Source organism: Malurus melanocephalus, unplaced genomic scaffold (genome assembly GCF_030028575.1).
Source record: "Malurus melanocephalus ecotype Western Australia unplaced genomic scaffold, MMel_1.1 scaffold_330, whole genome shotgun sequence".
Taxonomy (NCBI): Eukaryota; Metazoa; Chordata; class Aves; order Passeriformes; family Maluridae; genus Malurus; species Malurus melanocephalus.
In genome coordinates this window covers 274,276-298,284 of record NW_026623562.1, presented here as the reverse complement: position 1 = coordinate 298,284, position 24,009 = coordinate 274,276, and the positions used below count along the sequence as shown (strand labels likewise).

The window sequence follows — 24,009 nt, the reverse complement described above, 5'->3', positions numbered from 1 at the left end:
ACTGAAATTTGATTCTTCTTAGACCCCACTTAGGGCCACTAAGTCTTTTTGTTATTATAGTTTCTATTAACTTCACTAGCGTATAGATGTCAGATTTGCAGGTTGCCATTCCCCTGGAGCTTCTCTGGAACCTGTATTAGAATTTGGCAGTGCATTAGCCACATAGGAGACCTCTAGCAGCAAGGCACTGTGGAGAGGGATGATACATTATCATTAGTAATTCAGCTATTCTACCTTTTCAATTTCACTCTCAAGTGAATGCTGTCTAGTACCAGCCGTTKGTTACTTCATTCACAGAAAAATTTGAGGCTTTTTGTCATGCACTTCTGTAACAGCCACCATAAGAGAGTTCCTTGTTGCCACTAGATTAATAATAATTTTAATCATAAACTATAATCAGATCAGTTGTTAAAAGCTGAATTTAAACACTGCAAGTCTTGCTTCTGCTATTATTTGCAAGTAACATACTATCTTTGTTTGATTTTGTATATTTTCATTTCCCTTACTGGTATTTGAGAGAATAATCAAGCAGYTGAACAAAGGGCAAGATTTCATTTACAGAGAATGTGATTTTTAAAATCCTGAAAATTGTAAATAAATAAATAAATAATCCTGAAAATTGTAGAGTTGTTATTTCAGTTATCTAAATCTGAGATGTTATTTGAAACCACGGTCCTCTAGAAAGGAAGCAGTATTTTTAATTTGGCAATTTCTTTTTAATAAAAACACGGCCTCTATCAGTAATTGTCAATCTTACATTACATTAGACAAATTTTAGCTTGTGGATAATAAATGTATGACAGCACCATGTGTGGTTTCTGAGTGAAGCTTTTGTCATATTTCTATTTTGGGGAATATTCATTTGACATTCCTCATTACAAAGCTCCCATTCAAAGCTGAGAAAAGTTAAGAATTGTATTTAAAAAAAAAAAGACTGAAGGATACTTTTGGGGTCACAGTCTACCATTTCTTTGGACAAAGTTGTGTCAGTGATTGTATTATATATTCAGATTTTAGGGATTTGGAAATGGTTTTTAGTCACACCAGGCTAAAATTTTTAATCTATCCAGTTTTGAGACCTTTTAACTCCCTTAAGTGGAGTTCTTACCCCACAAGGTAGAAGAATATTGTGGTGAAATCGTTGACAGCAGGTCCTTTTGCTTCTTGAAAGCGAAAGGCAGTAAAGCTTCTCAGGTATCTGCAGAAGCCTAGCCATGATTTTACCACAAAGCTCTGCTGAGGAAAGCTTTGTCCCACTCAGTCCGTGGAGGCAGAGCAAGAGATTGTTCTTGTGTTTTTATCTTACAGAAATGGGCTTTGTGGTCCTTTATAGAGTCCCATATGATGTAAAAACTGGCAGCTCTGATCTTCCAACTTCACTCTACTCTGTGTTTCACATCCTGTCAGTCCTCAGTGGGAGAAATGACTGATTCTCTTTTTCTTCTGCCATGGGCATTCAGGGGCACGAGGTATGATTCATCACAGACAATTCATCACCACTCAAGCTGGTACTCCCATTATGCTCGTATTGGAGGAATGAGAAAAGAATACCATTGTAACTGGGATTACAGCATTTTTCCAGTTATGCTTAAGTACTTTGCTAGTTATAGAAAGAAACAGTTTTTATGTTGCCATGTTTTCAGTTTGTCAAGGTGAAAGTAGGTGAGGTAAGAGAGAGAAAAACAGGGCAAAAATCACTAGGTAATGTAAATGACGTAAAATAAATTGCAAATAATATGTGGAACTAACATGGTGTGCCTTTAGTTTAAACAGTTTGGCGGGCAGAGATTAAATAAAAATTTACCTGTAGAACTGAGAGCTGTTTATATGGGACTTATATAGAACTGCTCGATAATGATTTTGTTCCTGTTCTTTCACTTTTGTTAATTATTGTGGTCAGACCAGAAAACTGAAGTATCATCATAGTTCTTCACTAGCTCAAGGAAATACAGTGTAAAAGAATTGCCAAGTTCTAATCCAACCCTACTTTTTCAGAAGTAAGTATATGCACTTTAAAGAATTGCAGGCTTCAGGAAGACTTCCCCACATTTCTCCCCACTGTATTCATAATGTCTAGAGAAATCCTCTGGGTTTTGCCTTCTGAATGATTTCTCTTTGCGAAGTATCTTGGGAGTATCAGAGCAAGGAACGAGTTGGGTATCAGCACTCCAAATTGCTTGGACATTGGCGAGATCCTGCTGTCAGATTTTGTATTGAGGAAAAAAATCCCTCACAGGTCTGAATGACAACAAACATGGAGGCCTTCTGTCTTAGGTTGTGCTTTCAGGCAGGATCACCTGCTAGGATTACAGGGCCATATTACACCCATGTTAAATCTAGTTCATTATAGGAATCTTCAACATGGGTCTCCTGAGAACTACCATCTATATAAAAATAATTTAATGTAGGAGAGAAACTGTTTAACAAGAGGAYTTTAAAAGTTTGTTTCAAACAAAATAGACATTGAAGAAGAAGCATACTGCTTAAAAAAAGAAAAAAAAAGCAGAAAAGTGGGAGTTTAAGGATGATAAGAGGTATTATGTAGAAGATGGTCTGSTCTTTGGGAGATTTCTGAGGATATGCCAGGGACAGGCATGAGCTGTAGATTTGTGCATAYCAGCAAGTCATGATAGCTGATTGAGTACTAACATTGCTTTCTTTGTACACAGCGTGTCCAACATGACACTGTGTATATCCATTTGTACTTTTTCACACCTGCCTGGAGTTTTGCTCAGACAACAATATTCATCCTTAGATCTGGTATCAGGCATGATATTTTCTGACCACAAATTGGCCATTTATACTTCCTTTCTAAGTAGGTAATGCCAATGACTATAGCAATAATAATGAAGCGCTGCGGGTGGAGGTGTTGTTGGAGTTTCTGTAGGGAATAAGAGACCTCAAGATTAGTAACAAAGCTTGGTCATTTTTCAGACCTCCTACAGAGAGAGCAGCTACAGAAAGCACAGATATACTGGGAGTGACCATAAAATTATTTCAGTAGGTGACTTAAAATCCAGGTATTTTATGTAGGGAATTTGCTRAGTGTTCTTTCAGGGAATTTAGGGAGGCACAGCTCACAGCCTATGTGATAGGAAGCCTGTGTGATTAACCCAGCAGTTAATTCAGTCAGTTGTCTTCTGCCCTTCAAGGCCTGGCTGACTTCTTTTGATGATTGGCCTTTTTTTGCTCAAGCTCCCACTTCTTCGACACACAGCAGCAGGCCAGCCTAGCTCACAGCCATCACACTTTCTTTTCCAGAAAGGCTTTTGGTGAGGAGGGTAACCAAGGCCAAGTTGTGTGAGTTATTTTTCAGTCATAGTCTGCTCCCAGCTGCCCTCTTTCCTGGCAGCAAGGGAGCAGGCAGGGACTCTGTTGGGCACAAACCCAGACGTAGTGCACATGCAGAATAGTCATTGTGTGCGGGTTTAGTAAATCCAGCTTTTCTGGATCCACCCTATTTGGCTGGATCTTTACAGCCTGCAGACAGTGCTGTTCCTGCTGTGGTGTGGAGCTGAACCCTACTGTGGTAGCTGACATGGCTTGATGGGTTTGTTGCCAAATGTATCATTGTTACACTAGTGAAAGTGAGATTAATTTCTAAACTTCACTGGTGTAGGTACTGCCGTCTTAAAATGTAAAGTGGAGGGAAAACCAGCAGATTCCTCCTTTTTGCCTGTTTATTTTAGGTCTTAATAGACTTAAGTATTTCAGGACTCTAGTAAAATAAATGCCTGAGGGAGCCTGAAATGTTCACACATAACTAGGGCTGGCAGGGGAACAAGAATTCAGTGTCATGAAAAATTTAGCAGGCTTGGCATACGTCTTGATGAGGAACTAAACACAGTTCTTCAGAGATTTTAATGAAAAAGAAGAGGGAGAACAAGTTGCTGTGCTATTAGCTGCAGGCTCATTAGCTGGGGCMCTCACCTGGAAGGTAGGAGACCCAGACTTAATCCTCTGGCCCGAATCAAGCAAAACATTCAAATGTCTTTTCACTGGTTAGCTGCTGTCTCCACTTGTTTTTCTCCCTTACATGGCCCAAAAGTTGGGGATACCATCTGATCTGCCTCTTCAGTAGTTGGGAATAAAGGTAGATTCHGGGTGTCTTCTTATGTTTAAGAGTCTGCAGTTTTTAGTGGTGAGTGGTTGTGGGACAATCCATAAGAACTGCCCATCTGTCTCTACTTAGCCCATTGTTTTTTAAATATGTCTTGAGTTTGCTTTCATGAAAAGTAAGCAATGGCATTACCAGTATTACCTGTGCCTTTATGTTATTCCATGTATGTGTCCCAAAGTCTAAAAATATTTATTTGGAAGTTGATTTTAGTATGCTAGTGGTTTACATTAAATGGCATCATYCATTAACTAGTGCTACATTCAACAAGCCAACCTGGTCTTGTCTTGATATTTTTTTAGTGGAATAAGTTAATGAATTTGTAACAGAAAAGTTGTCTGAAACTTTTTAATTATAATGTACAGGAAAATAAAAGGAGTGTCCATTAACTAAGTAAAAGACTAAGGAAAGATAAGAGGGGAGAAGGCAGAGGTAGAGGTTTCCTTGGTTGTAAAAGGGAAGGCCAAGACATAGGGGAGCCTTGTTTGCAGGAGATCTTCGATGTCGGTGGCACTGCCTTGACTTCATCTATGTTGTGCAGTTCTCAGAGGTTTATTGCCTTCCAGCTTTGCAGCATTCAGTTCATAACCTTTGTWGGGGGGATAGGAGGCATGCAAGATAAAAATACCGTATTTTGCAAAGCAAAAAAGGAGGGAGAACTTGCATTTCTGCCCTCGAACTGGGATTCTGGWAGGAGATGCCTGAAGTAAGAAGATAATTTGGTGCACTCTGTCCAGTAACTTTACATTCAACTCGCATGACAGCCCCTCCTTCAAAGTCTATTTTTTTGGATTTTTTTACGGATAACATCAGTGAAGACTAGTTTGAGCTGGGGGAGGGAGGGAAAGAGCTGAATGCATTTTTTAATCCAATAGATTCCATGAAAAGAGACTGTAACCATCAAAATGTCAAATAAAGCAGTTGTGTTGTGTATTATTATTTATAATGAATTGTTTTCTGCTTTTTCTGCTAATCAGGCATTTTCATAAATGTATTTTCCTTCCAAATGGATATGTTGTTATTCCCATAGAACAGCTGCAGTAACATATTATATTGCATGTTAGGATTTTTTCTTTCAAATGGAATGATGTATGAGTCATTTATGGTAAAACATAGTAAAACTTATTATGCCATCTTTCATACCGCATCTTCTGAAATAAATGGATCTAAAAAGACACTTGCAGTGAAAGTTGGATTCCTGGGAGTTTGTATGGGTTGATGAATGTTATGGGCTGATGCATCATTTTTATTCAGAATAAATTTGTGTATGATTGTTAATATCACTGCCTGCTCACCTCAGCACACATAATCTTAACATCAGTGTGGCTGAGGGGTTTGTATTAAACTGCATTGATTAACAGCTTTCTCTGTTCACAGGCTCTGACTCTGAAGTGTCCTGTGATTAGTTTTCTGCTTGTGCATGTAAAGAGTCTGACCAAGAATYGCCTTTGCAGGCTGTAACTGCTTCAGAAACACATATTAAATGGTAACTGTGTCAGAATACATGAGTATTTGGACCACTACCATACCTCAAACATAAATAACAAATACAAACAAAATAGGAAAAAAGGCATCTCAAATAACTGAGCAAGAGAGCAAACACTATTCCTTTGTCTTTATCTCTTCATATAGAAACCATGGCATTTTGAGTGCAGAATGCTAAGTTCTATGTAGTTACAGCAACTGCATCAGAAAATTGCATGTGTTTTAGGCATTAACATGCCCAAGGACAAAATTAATGAAATGCGGGTAAACCTGATTTCAGTTCTGTGTTGCTTTTTTCTCCGTGCTTATAAGTTGTATTTTATAAGGTCTGATCCTTTCAGAATGAGTCTGTTTAAGTCTTCTGCATAATGTCTTCYTTACATAGTGCTGCTTTATCAAGCATCATATAAAATTACTTWGTGTTGATATTAATGCAGACCAAGTCAAGCCATTAGGTGGCTTTTTTAGGAGCTGCTCTCATAATTGGTTGCATTACATCTTTTTATAAAAGCGGCATTGTGTGAATACAAATGTAATCTTTTCCAAGAACCTGTTAAGAAGTGTCTTTTTCAGAGGGGAAAAAAAACCTAGTCAAGTAAGAAATTTGTTCATGTSTTTTCTTATCAGTAATTATATTGGTAGATGTTTTGGCAGTAGATATTCATGAAGAGTGATGGGAGTGAGTGGATAGTCTTGGAAAGCAAGTGCCATAAAGTATATGGGGAATTCTAGTTTTACAGGACAGGGCTTCCACGCCAAGTCCTTTAAATGCTTTCTGTGTCATAAGTGGTTTTTATCTGGCAGCTTTAACTGATACTGAGGGGGGCATCTTTAAAGTAGAATACTCCAACATTAATAATTTTTCAGGAAATCAGAGACTTTTACAGCTTCTACTAGCAATCCTACTGTTTAGCTGAGGWGCAGTTGTTTTAGAATTTGCAAAACACCTAGACAACAATTTCCTTTCAGCTCTTTCCAAAGAGATAGATAATCTCTGCCTGCCAGCAGATATGGATGGCCCAGCTGACGTGTCCCTTGTCCCTGGACCAAGGCCCAAGGATTCTGGAAGCAGTTTGGTAAAGAGGGTTTGTTATCCTTGGCTCCAGTCAGACATAAACAAGTATTTTCTCTATTTTGGAATTTTCCTTATRTGTGTTTTGGCCCAGTTTTTTTGGGTCTTTTCTATTTTCATTGAGATAAACCCTCTTCACAATAACTGGTGTGGTTTACTTTACTTTGGTTTTTACTATTCTGAAGTGGTTGAGTTGGCACAGAAATAAAGATTATGTTATTACTTCTGGATTTTACAGCTAATATTTCATGAAACTTTATTAGAACCCCCTTTTGTTCATTAGCTCATAACTTCATGAAAAGCTCTTTTGGACTGAAATTTTCCATGTTTAGTTTGAGGCCAAAGAGATTTTATTTACCTCCATTCAGCATTTTCTGACCTACCTATGCTAACATGTTTGTTTATTTTTTAAGAACTGTTAAGTCTGTATTCTTTTAAACTTGAATGGATAACCTGCCCAATTTGAAATTTGTGGTTTTAAATTATGCGTGTAGCTAGAGCGCTTGCTCAGTCCTGCCAAGTGTAAATACTGATAAAATGTTAAAAAATTAAAAGCTATCAAATAATGTGTTTATATAACTAGTTAAAATATATTCTACTTTAGATAGCAATAATTTATTGTGGTGGAAGAGTGACTAAGAATATGCAACTCCGTAGTGCTTTGCAAAATTTTCTCACCAGCAAAAGCATTAATTTTTACATCTTCAGGCAAAAATAAGGGACTTTGTTGATGTGGGTTTTGTGTTTAATGCTGAATTTCCAGAGACACCTAAATAAAAAATCCGTCTTTCTCATGGTTTTCAGTACCCTACAGTTTTTATTGCTCTCATTTTCTAAATAATTCCTCAAAGAGATCAGGGTTTGTCAAAAATCTGCCTCCAAAATGCTACCTCTGGCCCATTTTGACACTGATGCCTTAGCTAGCAGCTTTGGTTGTGAGCTGACTTCAGTGATCATGCAGGGGGTTTTCATTTAAGCTTTCCAGCCTCTTGCCTGTGGTGGTCTATTTGTTTCTAAAGTAGAAACATTTTCTCCACATGGGCAAAACTGATAAGTTCTCTTCCAGCAGAGAAATAAATTACATACTGATGTAATGAGACATCAATGTCCAGTAAATGTCCTGTTGCTTGTGAGAGTGGTACTGTGTGAGACAACAGTCAGTAATTTTCTGGGAATTCTCTAATTCCTGCCCTTACCCAAAATTCCTTTGTTAAGGAGTTACATTTAACATAGCAGAAAAAAGCCCTAATGAGAAACAAAACTTGAAAGTGCTGCAGGAAGGGAAGGGCTTTTGAAAACAGGGCAACAAGGAGCTGACAAGAAATCCCTATTTCAGTGGTGTTACCTTCAGGCCCTTCAAGACTTCACCACTGCTTAGGTAAGTTTGATGTTTCATTGGCAGGACCGCTTTCTCCTTTCTCATTGCTAAATGTGTGCTTTTGTAGACATGGCGTGGTTCTTGAGTTTTATGGGAGATTTTATTGGTTTGCTGCAGTTTATTGGGAAAAGGCAGGGTGCAGCAGCATGGTGCTTTAGTGCATGTGGAAGGCTCTGGCAGCAGTGCTCTCATTCCGATGGCTGCCTGACATCGTGTTGGTCCCTGCAGAGCTGTGCTTGGAGGCAAATGGAACTCACTGGGGAGCATGTGCTGGCAACTGGGGCAGCTTGCAGAGGTTGGTGAAGATAGCAAAAGTCATTGTATCCTTCCTTCTCCTCCTCTTTTGCAATGCCACAGCCCTGATCTTTTGAAATAGCTATGATCAAAAAAAATGCAACTGATAGGCATGTAAATAACTACACTAAAAGAACTAATTGGCTAAGGCATGGTGCTAATAGCACCAAGGTCACAAGTCTGATCCCCATATGGGCCATTTATGAGATGGACTTGTTCATCCTTGCTGGTTCCTTCCAACTTAGAATATTCTGTGATTCTTGTGAATATTAAAAAATAAGATTTTTTTTTTTTTGTAGATAAGGTTTATAGAACACTTTTTCAGCAGTTTGTTTCGCTTTGTTCACATCTATCAAAATCTCTTTAAATTGCTATGTTTCCTTCTGAGAAAAACAAGTCTTATTCTGTGGTCTGCAAGTGTAAGCAATTTAATGTCATTAAGAGCTTCTCTGGATGTTTTCTTTTAAAGATGTTGTTCCCTTTATGGCAGACTGCAAGGCAGTGGCCATGCTGGTAGCAAAAGTAGGTAAAACTGGTATCCCTGTCATTGCTTAGACTGCTTTTCTCATATAGGACCCAGTAGAATTAAGAAAACCAAATTTAATTAATTAGTATTTGATTTCATCCCTCTTTAGACTACTTCTTACAGGGGTGGGAGGAATGAAGGTAGGAAATTATCTGATTATAAAAACTGAATGATTTGTGAATCATTCTCAGAAGATTTATTTCCTCTTTAAGAAGCCTCTCTCCCACTCTCTTCCAATAAAACTTTCAAGTTTTCTTGTTCTCTTCAAGATGCATTTCCTGTCCTATTCCAAAAAGATATTTTCTGCCCACCCTAATTTAGCCCAAAGCAACTGTGAAAATACAAARAGCATCGACTACCACTGATTCATGTGAGAAGAATGATAAACCAGATGTGACATGGCTCAATCCATTTCACCTCTAATAATAAAAAGTCATGGATAGGRAGAACAAAGAAGGATTTCTTCAAAGCTTGCTTTTACAGGTGATTACTCTTTATGAATTGCCATCTGAAAGAGTATCAGCATCCAGAAAAACTACAGTCTTTTACAAAGGTCRGCGTTGAGAGTGGAAAGTTGGTAAACACTTCAGCATCATTGCTGAGCGAATAAGAGACACACAGACTGTGTGGCTATCCTTCCTGCTTGGATTATAGTACGTGCCAGCTGCTCCATTTTTGATGCTTGGTTCCATTTCTGGAAATGCAGGAAAAAAAACCCAAAAACCTGGTGGGTTTTTTTCCTGGTTTTAGCTTGTGTCTGCGGAGTGTTTATAGAGTGGGGGTTTTGAACATGAAAATCCTGGCAGGTTTTTGAGAAGGGCTGCTTTCTTTCTTACGGCACTGTGTGATGCTTAGTTTGTTTTGCATGTGAATTGATGAATAGGGAGTAGAGAGAATGACTGGCTGCACATTTGCACTAGTCAAGAGATCTCTCCTGCCCTTTCTCTGATSACATGTAATGGTCAGTGAAGCAGCAATGCCAGGCAGATGTGCATAGCCAYGTAGAGCTACGACTGAGGCAAAAGTCATTGGCCTATGCATTGTGTTGCATAGGTGTGTGGCTGTGCATATGCTTGCATGGAGAGTGACTGTGCACCTCCACAACTTAGCCATGTTTGAGCAGACACCAAATGTTGTGCTAGGAAAGGGCCAGGTCTGGGGCCAAGTTACACAGGATGCAGATGGGGACCCCGGGAGCTTCCCTGCGTGCACAGCGCAGTGCACCCTTGGAGACCTGGCTGTGACGCTCCAGCTACTCTGTGCTGGCTGCCAGGGCTTGCACGTGGTTGCAGGTTGTGCTTGGCTGGGCCAGAACTCTGAGTGTGTGACTTGTACAGCTGGGTCGGTGGTTGAGCTGGTGTCTTCTTGTCCTGGCTGTGCTGTATGAGGCTCCTATCACCAGGCAGAGGAGTCTGAATCCCAGCAGATGCTCTAAGTGGAGAGGTGACACTTTCATGTGAGAACTTCTACGTCTCAAGTGGAGATAGGAGTTAATCAGAATATTTTGCAATCTGGAGTTGATTTCAGCTTGCTTCTGTCCAAACTGCGCTCCCACCCCCCAGAAAAAGAGGAATTTTCTTCCAAAAATACAGAGACCTATCACTTAAAATGATTTCYTGAGTAAAATGAAGATTTTCACTCTTGCAGAAAAAGCTCTCTGTTTCCCTTMTGGTATTTTGCCTGCCCACTTTTAATTAATATTGGGGAAAATAAAGTGGAAGAATCAGTTGAATTGTGCAGAATGGCTCCTAAAAAAATAAAACCTGAATGCTAGAGATGCTTGAGGTTTTAGTTAAGCTTATGAACTTTCTGCCTAGGTGAGAAGACCTTTGCTCTGCACCTTACTCTGTATTTATAAGGTGATTCCTTTTGAAAATGATAATAGTAACTTTTTTTAAATATAAGAGCTATGCATTTCAGTTAGGATAATGTGTCAGTTAAGGCTCAGATTCTGCAATTTCTTTACAGACAAAACTCCTATCTAAAGCAAAGAGGAGCTCAAGATTGAAGAAGGAGCTGTTGTGGTCATGCAGTCTGACCCTTGTAAGAACAGGGCACTCCTTTTCATTTAACAATCTGCTGAGCAGCAGCTGTTAACTTTTTGAAACACCCAAAATGCTTCAAACAAAATGTTTGCTTCAGAAATGAGTGTCAGTTCTAATGCATAACTGTTTTTCTTAAGAAGTCTTTCTCTTTTCCAGAATATAATTACCAGTTTTATATTACAGACTGGTTATTATACTACACATCCGAGAAAGGGAGGGGGAAAACCACAAATTACAATATTTCAGGCCAGTATTTATCTTGCTTTCTGATGGATTACTTTTGTTTTTCAAATCAGTGTCCTTTGATTATAGTCTTGTGGAGTTTTAGGTTTCATAGTCCATAGAAGTAGGTGCAACTTTGTGAGTTAAAATACAGGTCAACATAATACTTCTGTTTGCTTTAGAAGCACTAAGATTTCAAGGAAATCTGGGAAAAGGAGATGTCATTTGTGTTTAAAGTTGGCATGAAGGCACAGTTCTCAGCACTCAGAAGGATTTGAAACTTCAAAAGTACACCTCTCAATTCATGGGTAAAAGGGTTATTATCCATTATGCTTACAAATAAAGCAAAACACAAACAATTAAATGGAAAATCCACAGTAGATCATCAAGCATACTTTCTATGCATTTGAAAGCATTTAATTTTAAAAGAATTCTTGGCACGTAGTTTCTTCTTTCTCACTGCAGTGTTTTTCACTAAAGATGGATTTATATATGTGTATATATTTGTAAGACTGTGCATGTATTTCCTTGGGGAGATCGTCACACTAGCCACAGTGGTCAACTGATATAAGTAGATAAAAAAAACTGTGTTGGTTATAAATAATATTTCCTTGTATGCTATGCAACAGCACTTTTTGGTAGTTCCATTTGCATGTAGAGTATTAATTAAGAGATAACTGTCACTGCAGGTTGGCTGCAGAAGGCTGCAGGATCCAGCGGAGAGATAAATGCCAATGCCAAGTCATACAGGTTGGAGAGCATACAGGAAGTCCATAATGAAAAACGAGTTTAAAATTAAAAATCACTTATTACAAACTTACTGTGTTATATACAGTGACTAAGAGGTCCAAAATGCAGTCATTAAGAGTTGTATRTACAAGGGATGTGGGCTTGGGGTATTTTTTAGGGGCTTTTTTGGATCAATCTACATAAGATACACTGGAAATTGAAATTTTGGGATGCGATCTGTAAACTTGTTAGGAGGGTGTAGGTGCCCTTTTTAACAAGAGTGTGTACAGCTTTCAGCACACTGGGAAGTCCTAGAACAGATTGCAAAGAGTCATCTCAGCTTGATTCAGAAGGTTTGTAAGTGTCCTTCATGTTTGAAAGTGTTTCGGTTTCTAATTAATTTAGCCAAAAGACATGTTTTCTCTGACCTTCAAAAACCACTGCCTGTCTCATCCCAGATTCAAAAGACCTTAAACTGTTTCATTAAAAAAAAAAAAACAACCCCCCTCCCCAGCAACCTGCCTTGTCCTGTTGCGTACAGCAAAATACCAAATGGAGATATATAGCTATTCTTAGTGATCCATTATAACATACTTTTCCACGCTAATGGGGTATGTTTTTGGTTTATATGACATAAAAGTGCCATTTAATACAGCATGAAATCTTCTTTTTTTCCATGAACTCACCAGCAAAAATCCCATTAATTTCAGTAAAGGGATATCTACTTTGCAATTTGTAATTTATTATTGTTTTCTTACTGACATTGAAGTCAGTAAGAATTTCTTTACCACTTCAAAATAAGACTCTCCTGTATCTYTAAGATGCATATGGAGGACTTCTTTTCTTTAGCCTCAGTGACAAGAGCTGCCAACACTGTGAAAGGAAAAATGCACTGTTCTGCCATAACTGAACAGCCTAAACAGAGCTCTCTACTGGTGTATTGCTTTAAGCAGCCATCAGAAGTTGTATATAAGTTGTGTATAAGATTTATGCAACCTGATTGAGATGAARATAATGGCCTTTCAATTTTTTATGGTGAAATTACTTTTTCAAAGTACGTAACTTGCAATACATCTTATGGAAGTGAGTTGGTAATGCCAGGTTTTTAGGGACAATCTACATATATGAGCAACAGTTCTGCATTAAAGAAATTCATGAAGCAACAAAAACTACACGTTTTTAAGATCATGTTTTAGCTCGGGAAAGTTTTCATTTCTTCATGAATTATAGTCAGAAAAATCTGATTGATAATCAGAATAGAAAACAAAGTTTTTCCTTTCTTCTTAGTGTCATTGCCAGCAAAATCTCTGTGCTTTAAGAGTTTTAATCTGGTGGGAAAATTTCATAAGTGCATGAAATTTTAAGTGTTTCAGAGTTCCTCAGAGACTCTGGGTCATCTATTTCAGCCTGCCCACCCCACAACACCAGGAGATCATTACTACTGCTTCTCTCCCATCCTACTTTTCTCCTAAATGCCATATTCCAAAAGTGTCTAACACTATTTTCTCTAAAATACATCTAGTGGAGATGCAGTTCATCCAGGCAGGCACCCATTGGTGTTGTTGCAACAAAGTGCTTCTCTAGCATGTGATGATCTATAAAGGAGGAAAGCTGAGCATTTGTTGAATTCATTCTTCATAATACAATGTAAATAAGCTTAAATGTTGCAAATTGGTTTTTTTATTATTWTTATTTTTAAGGGAAGGGAATTTGTACATAACTGTAATCTGTGGGTTGTGGTGGGGTGGAAGTGCCTGCGGCTCTGGGGTTGAAGGCACAGCTCTGCCTTGCTCTGCCCAGAGTCCTCCCCACACTCTGCAGCAGCCCCACTCCACTTCCCTGCTCTCATACCCGTGGTGTGAGGCAACAGCAACTGATGGAAGCTCAGCCTTAGACTTAGTTAAGCCTTAATATAGAAATTCCTATGCATTAATACCAGTCCACTGTTGCAGTCTTCCCCATTATTTATCTTTTTTGTGGGTTACACTTGCCATACTTGTCCTTTTCCATATGCGGCATCACTTCTGTTTCCAGCTGTTAATTTGTGCCATCTTTGAGATCAGTGATCGTGGCAGAGAACAGTGCAATTTTTTTTAATGTAATTAACTTGTGCATATGTATTTAATGTATCCATTATTAGCTCAGGTGTATTTTCATTTTTTTTCTTCTTACAACCAATTTTCTTTGTGTTTTACTTTCTTCAGGGACTCATATCCTTAGCAAATGTATTCACTTTTCACATATTGCTGTATTGAATCTGCTCTTGCTGGAGTTTGCCTGTATTTGCTGCAAGACTATTCCTCATTTTCATGTAAGATAATTCTTTTTAAGAACATGAAGATCATTTAAAGACATGTCTTTCCAATTATGAAAATGCCAGCAAATTAAAGTATGTTTTTCCTCATAACTGACATGAAACATGAGATTTAAATACTCTTAAGTCTATATATTTGCCTGTGAGAAATAGCATACTGTTAAATCAAATTCACATATTAAAAAAAGAACGTTTGCTTTTTTAAAATATGAGCAAGTCCAAGCAGAACAACAGAATGTTTTGCTAGGTGAGTACCAAAAGAGGTCTGGTAGAAGAACAAGGGGTGAAAATCGAAGGTTGTCTTTTTATGGGTTTTCTTAGAATGAAGTACTCTTAGTGTTGTGTGCCTCTAAGCTGTATGGAAAAAGTGTTATAACCAATCTAATTAGCTTTTGTCATACTTAATGATTTTTATGATTTATAAATGAGTTCGTTAAGACTTCAGTAAGAGATATTGCCAAATATTTTTTATATGCCTTTCATTCCATGTAAAAAAAGAAGAATTGGAAAGGAATGTGCACATCGTTTATGATTCCTCTAGAAAATGTGTTAGGCTTTTTTTTCTTAATGTGTAGCTTATTCTATAAATGGCAGTGTAGATAGCTATCTCTCTTTTCACTTGGAATCAAAGAGGAGCTCACTGCAAAAATCTGCTGGTKCTGGATGAAGTTGTACAGAAATACGTGTCCCAGCTGGTTGGCCTAGGGTTCTTGTGAAAAATTGGCTCATATTATAGCTGCCTCCCTTTTTTCTGTAGACCATGTAACTTTGTGACTAGAAAGCAACAAAAGCAGGGCTAAGGAGAATAGCCATCCTTTATTGGATGAAGGGGGAAAAAACAGTGACAAAGGATGAGGAAGAATCTGAGGTAACTTAATGCCTTCTTTACCTCAGTCGTTAAAAATAAGACCAGTTGTCCTCAAGGTAGCCAGCCCCCTTAGCTGGAAGATAGGGATAGAGAGAAGAATAAAGCCCTTGTAAACCAAGAAGAAATAGTCAGGGACCTGCTGTGCAACTTAGACACCAACAAGGCTATGGGGATCAGCCCAAGGGTACTGAGGGAGCTGGCAGAAGAGCTCAACCAGTCACTTTCAATCATTTACCATTAGCCCTGGTCAGCTGGAGAGGTCCAGGTGACTGGAAGTTGGCAAATGGGACACCCATCTAAAGGAAGGGCTGGAAGGAGTTTCCAGGGAACTACAGAACGGTCAGCCTGACCCCAGTGCTAGGGAAGGTCATGGTGCAGATCATCTTAAGTGCCATCATATACACGACAAACAGGGGATGAGGCCCAACCAGCATGGGTTTACAAATGGCAGGTCCTGCTTGACCAACCCGGTCTCCTTCTGTGCCAAAGTGACCTACCCAGTGCATGAGGAAAAGGCTGTGGATGTTGTCTGCCAATACTTTTGTAAAGTTCTTGRTACTTTGTCCCACAACATTCTCCTGGAGAAACTGGCTTCCCATGGTGTGGACAGCTGTACTCTTTGTTGTGTTAAAAAGTGTCTGGATGGCCAGACCCAGAGAGTGGTGGTGAATRAAATTTCATCCAGCTGTTGGCTGGTCAGTAGTAGAGTTCCTCAGGTCTCGGTACTGGGACTAGTCCTGTTTAAAATTTTTGTCGATGGTCTGGAGGAGATTGAGTGAACCACCAATCAGCTGACAGACAACACCAAGTCAGGGAGGAATGTTGTTCTGCTGGAGGGTAGAAGATTCCACAGGGAATTGGAGGGATTTGGAGGCTGGATCCATGGGCTGAGGCCTGGGGTTCAATGAGGCCAGGTGCTGGATCCTGCACTTGGGTCACAACTCCATGCAATGCTACCGGCTGGGAGAGGAGTGGCTGGAAAGTTGCCTGGCAGAAAAGGACCTGGAGATCCTGGTCAACAGCCAGCTGAACATGAGCTAGCTGAGTGTCAGGAAGGTTTAGCTTGAATATTAGGAAAAATTTCTTCTTTGAAAGGGTGATCAAAACTTGGAACAGCCTGCCCAGGGAAGTGGTTGAGTCTCTGTTCCTGGAGGTTTTTAGCAGACAAGTAGGTGTGGCACTGACAGACATGGTTTAGTAGTGGACTTGGCAGTGCTGAGTTAAAGGTTGAACTTAATGGTGTGAAAGTTCTCTTCCAGTTTAAATGACTCTGTGATTGTAAGACCTATCTGCCAGAATTAGGTTTACTTATAAAGAGTTGCATAATTTCCTGGTGGTGTTACAGCCATAATCAACTGATCTTTGCAGTAGCAGAGATCTGTCCCCATCTGAGTGTAGTAGTGGGAGCTTTGCTAATATCCTCGCACTTCCACCCCATGCCTGACACTCTGTGTTTTATGCACTGAGAAATTCAGTAAGCCCGAGCACACAAGTGGTGCGTGTTCCAGATGGCTACTCATCAGTGCAGTACAGTGTCAACTAGCCATGTATCACTGAGAYAATTAATAAATTTGAATACGAGAGGGAATTGACAAAACAAATAAGGACATGACGTGGACATGRCATGTTTTAAAGCAACATGATATTTTGTATGATTGTGATTTGTGCAATCAAGGCTCTGTTATACCTGAAAGTTAATGAGTGTAAATTGAGGAGAAAGAAAGCATAGTATGAAGTGTTGCATATAAAGTCCAAAGATACTACTAAGATGCTGATTTGCTTCAAACAGTACATATACATCTGGAACATACTACTGTAGCTCTCCTCTCTAGTTAGAGAGCTCCAAAGCAAGTAAAGGAGATTTTTTTATTGGAACTATTCAAAAAATGAAATATAATGGCTACCTAAATCAGTTTGAGTATATCATAAATAATGCATTGAATATTCCATCAAGAAATAACCACAAATCCGGGTTATTGAAGCAAGCAATGTGAAAAATCAAGGTGTAGCAAGAAAATCTGTTAGCATTTTATCCCAAACTGGAATATGTGCCCTCTCCCTATTTCCAAATTCGCAGGCTGAGCCCTGTAAAATGTCATTCCCCATCCTTGTTATGTCCCTGACTATAAAGCTTCGTTTTTACATGGCAGTTACTTTACTAATAGTAAATTCTCACATTCCTTCCAGAACCAAACCTATGCGTTAAATTATAATAATATATGTTATGCTGTTAACTACAAGAAGGGATAAATGACATGTAGAAGTATTACGTAGTGGTGAGGTTGTCATACGTTTCTTTACAGGGAATCCAGCTGGTTAGGACTTAGCAACACGTTTAGAGATATTTAAGATATTATATGATGGAATAAATGTGAAAGAAAAAATAATAATTARCATGATTCTAACCATGTACAAGGGAAGTGGAGGGAAGATAATTCAAGCTATTGATGCCAGTATGATTTATTATATCAGACTTAACATTGGGAAGAGCAGCATCTCTCCAGCATAACTTACACAACTAAGTACCATAAAACCAATCGTTGCATGATGAAAAAAAAGCCCCTTTTCCTCTGATTTAAATTGAGATTTATAGTTATGAATTATAACCATGCAGGTTAATCTAATTTTGGTTTTAACATAAATTATGTAATAAAGCTACTTCATATTCTGGTACATTCCCCACCTACAGGCAACATAACATTTTATTCAATAGTCCAACAGTTTAACTCTGAGTGGAATCYGTGTTCACTGCAGACTGTAAAGAACCCATATATTCACTGGGTGAATTAGATAACTCTTTCTCTGCTGCATTCTGGCCTAATTAGTGTTTCATTGAAGGACTAAATGCATTGTTACGATATCCTAATGCTTTATTTAAATCTGTCTTCCTCCATGATGACTTTAAGATACTTTCAAGATGCAGAAATGGGATGTAGTCATTGCATATGCATATTTTAAAACAACTTGTACAGATGGACATAAGTTTGACAGGTGAAGCATATTGATAGATTTTAAATGGCATATTTTTCTGAGAAACGCTGCTGAAAACAAAAAGTTCTGTCAAAGTAACTCCTGTGGTAGAAATTTAGAGCGGTGAGTTTCCCTGTATGTGTGAGCTTGGAAAACTGGTCCTATTTCTCTGCTGCTTATCTGTATTATTTTCTTGCATTAGTAGACTTTAGACAGGAGTGTCCCACTGAAAGAAGCAATCATGTATGATAAACACTGTTCATTGGAATATCAAGTCATGGTGTTGTCTTATGTTTTCTAAAGCACTTAAACCACTTTATTACAGGCAATTGTCACATTTTCTTTGATCATCTTTTTTTCTTGTTGGAAGTAGAACACTCGCCTTTTGGTGATGCAAAAAATAAATTATTTGTTTTTCATATGGTATCTTGACCCATATTTTAAATTATTTTTATTTTTCTTATAGGTCCTCCCATGCCATCCTCCTCATCTAGTCCATCAGTTACTGAACATTTACACTCCCCTCCTCCATCACCCAATCTCCATGACAACCAGAAGTGGTTATTAAGTAATAATGCCAGCCAGCCAGTTCAGGACTCTGATACAGATGAGGACTATACTGCCGGCTCATATCTAGTACAGACCGGTGCTAATCCAGTATCTGTCCCAGGTCATGGTAAGAAGAGGACACCTTGTCCATAGTTTAAATACCATTTTTTTCCATTCTCTTAAGAAATTAAATATATCAAAATGACTGTATTTTAAACTGGTTTTCACTTAAATGCAGAAAATKGTTTTAATTTTATTGTAAGATAAGAGCAGAAAATAACTGCTAATATATAAAAGCTCTTTTAAGTTATTTAACATGCAATGCTTATGTGAAGCAGTAGTTATTTATGATTTATTATGTAATGTAGTTTTTAGCAAGTGACTAACCTCCAGTTGTACTTTTTAAAGGGTAGGCTGAAGTTGGTTAAACTGTCATGATATTTAGCTTCAAAATAATGTAAAAGTTTTCTTTTATTGCCTCAAGTTCAGCAGGTTCCAGCCATTCCTTTCATTTCTTAAGAAAGGAGARTAGGATTTTATGTAGCTGGATAAGGCACTTGAGATTGAGGAAAAAGGAAGAGAGCTGTGTGATGACAGGAGGCAGTGGTGGCTTCCAAGATGTATGTTCCCATGTTTCTCTTCTTTCCAACCAGTATCAGTAAGTAAAAGGACTGACATACTTGAAACACCAGTGCCTGCTGAGACATCATGCCGTAAGAAATCATTCTTTTTTTGAGATACGACAATATATWAGCCACAGGTTTCCATTTTTGTTGCATGACTTAGCAGATTTTCTTGGTGTAGGCAGAGTGGAAGAATAATTTTAAACTCACAGATCTTCTTAGGTAGATCAGCAAAGCTTGGAACAAGCCACTTCACTTTCTAAGAACCATTTCTGTCTTTTGATTGTTAAAATCTCACCTGYAGATAAACCACTAGAGGGAGTTTGGAGAAATATTTTTCTGCAGATTGAAATCAGCTGGTTGGRCAAAATTATTTTGCCAAGCAAAACACTAACTTTGAGCTTCTCTTCCTAGCTTTTAGTGGAATTTTTGGTGTTGTGTCTGAAAGGCCAGTCTGCTAAGAGCAGTCATAAATGTGAATTTGACACATGTGGATTAAGATCTTTAAAATTATTAATAATAACTTTATTTTTTTTATGTTGATATTGCTTAATACTTAGTCTGTGAATAATCAAAAAAAAATSGTCATGCATTGTCATAATCAGGGTATGTTATCTTTCTTTTATGTCTAGGAGTATAAAATCTGTTAGAAAATACATGCATTATCCAAAAGGTAGCCTGATTTAGTTCTGTAAGTCAATATATTTAAATTACTGTATCCTCCAGCCCTTCTTTTATAAATGAAAAACACAAAAACAAGGCAAAACTGTGAAAAATACTAATAGTTAGGATGATCTGCTTGCATCTCTTAGCCTCTTAGGAAGCTACTAAGTGTTCATCATTCCTCTAGATTTTAGTACTTCTGCTGCTTCTGAAATTTTTAATAGATGCTTGGCRGTGAACACATATATTAATGTTGTTTGAATTATCTACCTGATTTGCTTATGGTTAATTTCTCATATTGTATGCTGATGGCCTGTTGATGGGGAAAAAAGTGTTCTTTGTAAAGCAGGGAAAAGCAGAATTTCRTATGTTAGCTGGAGCTTTCTTCTACTTGATTGTATGCATTGTTATGTAGCATTGCATTGTAGTGTGTGGATCTCTCCAAATCTACCCTATCAAGTAAATATCATTTAATTGTGGCCTTTAGTATGCTACTACTTGATTATTGCATTTTGTTTAGCTAAAACAGTAAGTTATGCAGGATATGTAGCACTTGGACAGAAAGATGTTTTTTTTTCACAAGTTGTCTTCTCTTGCATCTTGATGTAAGCTTTCCTTGCTGTCTGATCTTAATGGGTATAAGTCCAGTGCCATCTCCCACACGACTTTGTCCAGTGTTTGTGTAGGCAGAGGGTGGGGGATCACTGCTGAAGCATTTAAAGATAAAAAAGGTGATGATCAAAAAGCATCATATTATTGAACTGCTTTCAATTACGTTGACTTTATTTGAATAGTAAGTTTAATTAACATCTCCTTAGTCTATTCAAACAGCCGATTGTTTTCCTTTAGAATAAGTTCACTTGATCGATGTAGTTTATTTCATCAACTCATTCAAAATTTAAAGGATCTGAATATGTGTATAGAATCATATTAATCTAAGCTGTTTGGTTTGATTGACTTATTTTGTTAACCAATGATAATTAGCGTCCTTCTCAGGAATTAACTAAAAGAGAAAAGAGAATTATTAAAATGAGTTATCACATGCTTACCATGCGAGAAGCTGAAGTCTTCATGGAGGTATTACTGGTAGCTTTAAAAATTCAGATCAAATGAGGACTGTTGTGGACAGTTTAATAGGAATCATTTAATTTCTCTAAGAGCAGTGTGTTAATAAGTCATAAAATTCAGGAGGAGATGAATTTTAGGACCATCAGTCATAACTTTTCTTTTATATAGCATCTCCAATTAATTCTACCTGTTCCTCTTCTTCGGGGTGCAGCTCAGTRTATGGACTGTTCAAGTATGTTTGGCTCCTGGTGTCAGAACAATTAATTTACTAGTTTTATTGTTTTTAGAAAGAGCAGCAAAATGGTTTATAAGAAATGGGGACATCTGAAAATAAATGCAGGGAAGAGAAACAGTTGTTTAAGTGAGAGGGAGAATAGAGTCAACTAGGAGCTGGAAGGAAAGGATTCTTGAGTGTRTTTGAGATGGAGGCTTTCCTTATGTCATTAAGTCTGCTTATAAACAACAGAAGCCACATAATGTCTGTATTTAAGCATCTTGATAAACTTCTTAATCTTTTTCCGTTAAAAATTATAGATTAGTCAGACTTTGGGGGGAATTGTTGAAATTATTAGCAGCTTTTAACTAAGCACAGAATTTAATATGATGAGAAATACARTGCTAAATGCTTAGTTTGAGCAGATAGTATGTAGATATATAGCTAATAGTTAATGCTTACTACTGACAATGAAGTTGAAGAGTCTGAGTTAGAAACTCAGATTAGACGATTTTTACCCCCTAAATTGGATGTGTTGTGGGAGAAGCACAAAATACAAAGTAGAGAAGGATGTACTTCACAGTAGCATTTGTATAGTGCATTTAAACATCAAGGTTCTCATGTTTCTTAGTAACATTTTATGATGATAGTTTATCTAATGGGAAGATCTGAAAAAAATTCAATATAATATAAACTGCTTTTCCCTTGTCCTCGATCAAGGATCTGCCAGGTAATGCACAATAAACAAGATTTTGCTCTAGTCACATAGGAATTGCAGATTGATGGGCTTTTCAKTTCAAACTGGCTAAGCTTTCCTGCAAATTTGGAAATTTAGAGCACAACTCTGAATTTAAACTTGTAAAAGAGAAAAAATTATGTAATAGAGCTGGTTGAATGAAAACATAAAAGAATTCTCTGCATTCAGAGGTAGGACAGCTGACTCTRCAAACACCAAATGTGATGTCTCATAATTCTTGTATAAACTTTAATTTAGTTTAGAGGACCTTAGTTCATGATGACTCATTAGAACTTGATGGAAGAGCTTATACAAAAGTATTTGCTATACAGAAATTATTGTTTTTATTCTACCACAATGTCACGAAGCCAAAATCAGAACCTTTTGCTTTTGTACAAGTACATGAGAGAATAGATGCCAAATGCTCAAGYCTGACACCAGTAAAGGCCAAATATGACACATGTACAGAGGACAGGTGTGTATTTTGCTAGATGTTTGTTAGAGSTTTTTTACACTTCAAATTTTCCCTCCAAAAATATGTTTTATTTTTCTGCATAGGTACCACAATTCATATATTACCAGTTTAACTGAACAATCTGCCTTGCTACTGCCTTTTCCTTTCCACCAAAAGCAAAATGAAATGGAACTGTGATAGGAAGTACACACAGGGATTTGTGTTGCGAGTTAACAGAAGATGCAAGTGACTTTTAAGGCATCTTTTCTTCCCTTGCAGCTCCTGTGAGAGTGGGAAGAGGAAAATGTGATTTCCCCTTTCATACCAAACTGGTTTGTGAGAAGGCTGGAAATTAACTGTGAATATTGAAAAGACCTGTGRCAAATTAAGTTTAAATCAATGTGGAAGTACCTTGTGTGGCTTTCTGGTAGTGCTGCTTTAGTGCCTACTAAACACTCCCCAGTCCTTACTCCATCTCTGTTTTGCCACAGTTATTCYACAAAGGAAACTGCATGTGCTGGTGAAAGAGAACTTGGCAGCCAGGCATGTAATTTCACAGGAGGAGTTCTTGTGATTTCATAGAGCATTTTTAGTTGGAAGGAACCCACAAGGGTCATTGAGCCCAGTCTTAAGTGAATGGCCCACAGAGGGATTGAATCCACAGCCTTGGAGTTATTAACAGCATGCTCTAATGAACTGCATTTTAGTAGTTCAAATTATTGGGGAACAAAAGGAAGGAAGGGGGTGTGGGGGTGTTCTGGGACATGAGAAAACAAGCATGAGGACATGAGATTGAATGCTTAAAAGCTGTTTGGACTTTTTTAATGAAGTATAAATGTGCTTCTTTTTCTTTTCATCGTTCTCAGAACTGGCAGTCATCTGGAATCTCTGAGGGTATCCACATGCCTTATTTTCATTGCTGTCTTACACATTGCTGTCTCTTATCTCGTAATTCATGATAAATTGAGTTTTGTCATTGTTGTATCAGTTCACACAATTCGTCCTCATGTCTGACGGTGTCCCTAAGACATGTTGCTTGAAAAATTAATTCTGACCTGTTTGGTTTGAAATAGTCTGTGATAATAAATTAGGAATAATAGTTTTAACTAGGAGGAGTTGTATTGAAGAACATCATGGGGATATGCTATAATCTTGGTTTTATTTAACATCCTCATTAGTTATATAGATGAAGGAGTAAAAATGGCACTAAAAATTTCCCARTGATACTAAATAACGAGTGTTCTGAGTGCCAACTGGGGACAAAGTGTTAATAGAAGAGGGCGAGGAAAGATCATTAATTGTATAGCGAGACACTAATAAAATGAAATTAGAATTGAAAAATATAAGCTGGTCTGAAATGCAGAATATTCAGGAAAAATCTAAGGAGGAATGGTGATAGGGAATTTTAATTAGGCATAAATCTGTGGCATAGTCTGATGCACRAGTACAGTTTGAGCTGGGTGTAGAAATATATCAGCAAAGAGGGAATCCTAGACATAGCATCAATGGAATGCAAGTTTGGAATTCGGGCATCTTGGTTTTTCAAAGTTCCTGTCAAATTTTCTTACTGCTCTTTATTTTACTGTTCAGATATATTAGTATAAAAACAATTATGAGGTTTAAGGTATTACTATATAGGAATAGGTAAGAGATTAAAACTGTGACTCAATACTTGGCCTAAG

The 24,009-nt window shown here is 37.8% G+C and overlaps 1 protein-coding gene across 1 annotated transcript in view; it reads left to right on the top strand.

The window, feature by feature from the left end:
* TENM3 (teneurin transmembrane protein 3) overlaps window positions 1–24,009 on the top strand; it is a 406,242-nt gene that overhangs the window by 218,784 nt on the left and 163,449 nt on the right. The window contains exon 4 of the mRNA XM_057377891.1: window positions 18,487–18,696. Coding sequence (XP_057233874.1) covers window positions 18,487–18,696 — 210 coding nt within the window. The remainder of the gene's footprint in view (window positions 1–18,486; window positions 18,697–24,009) is intronic.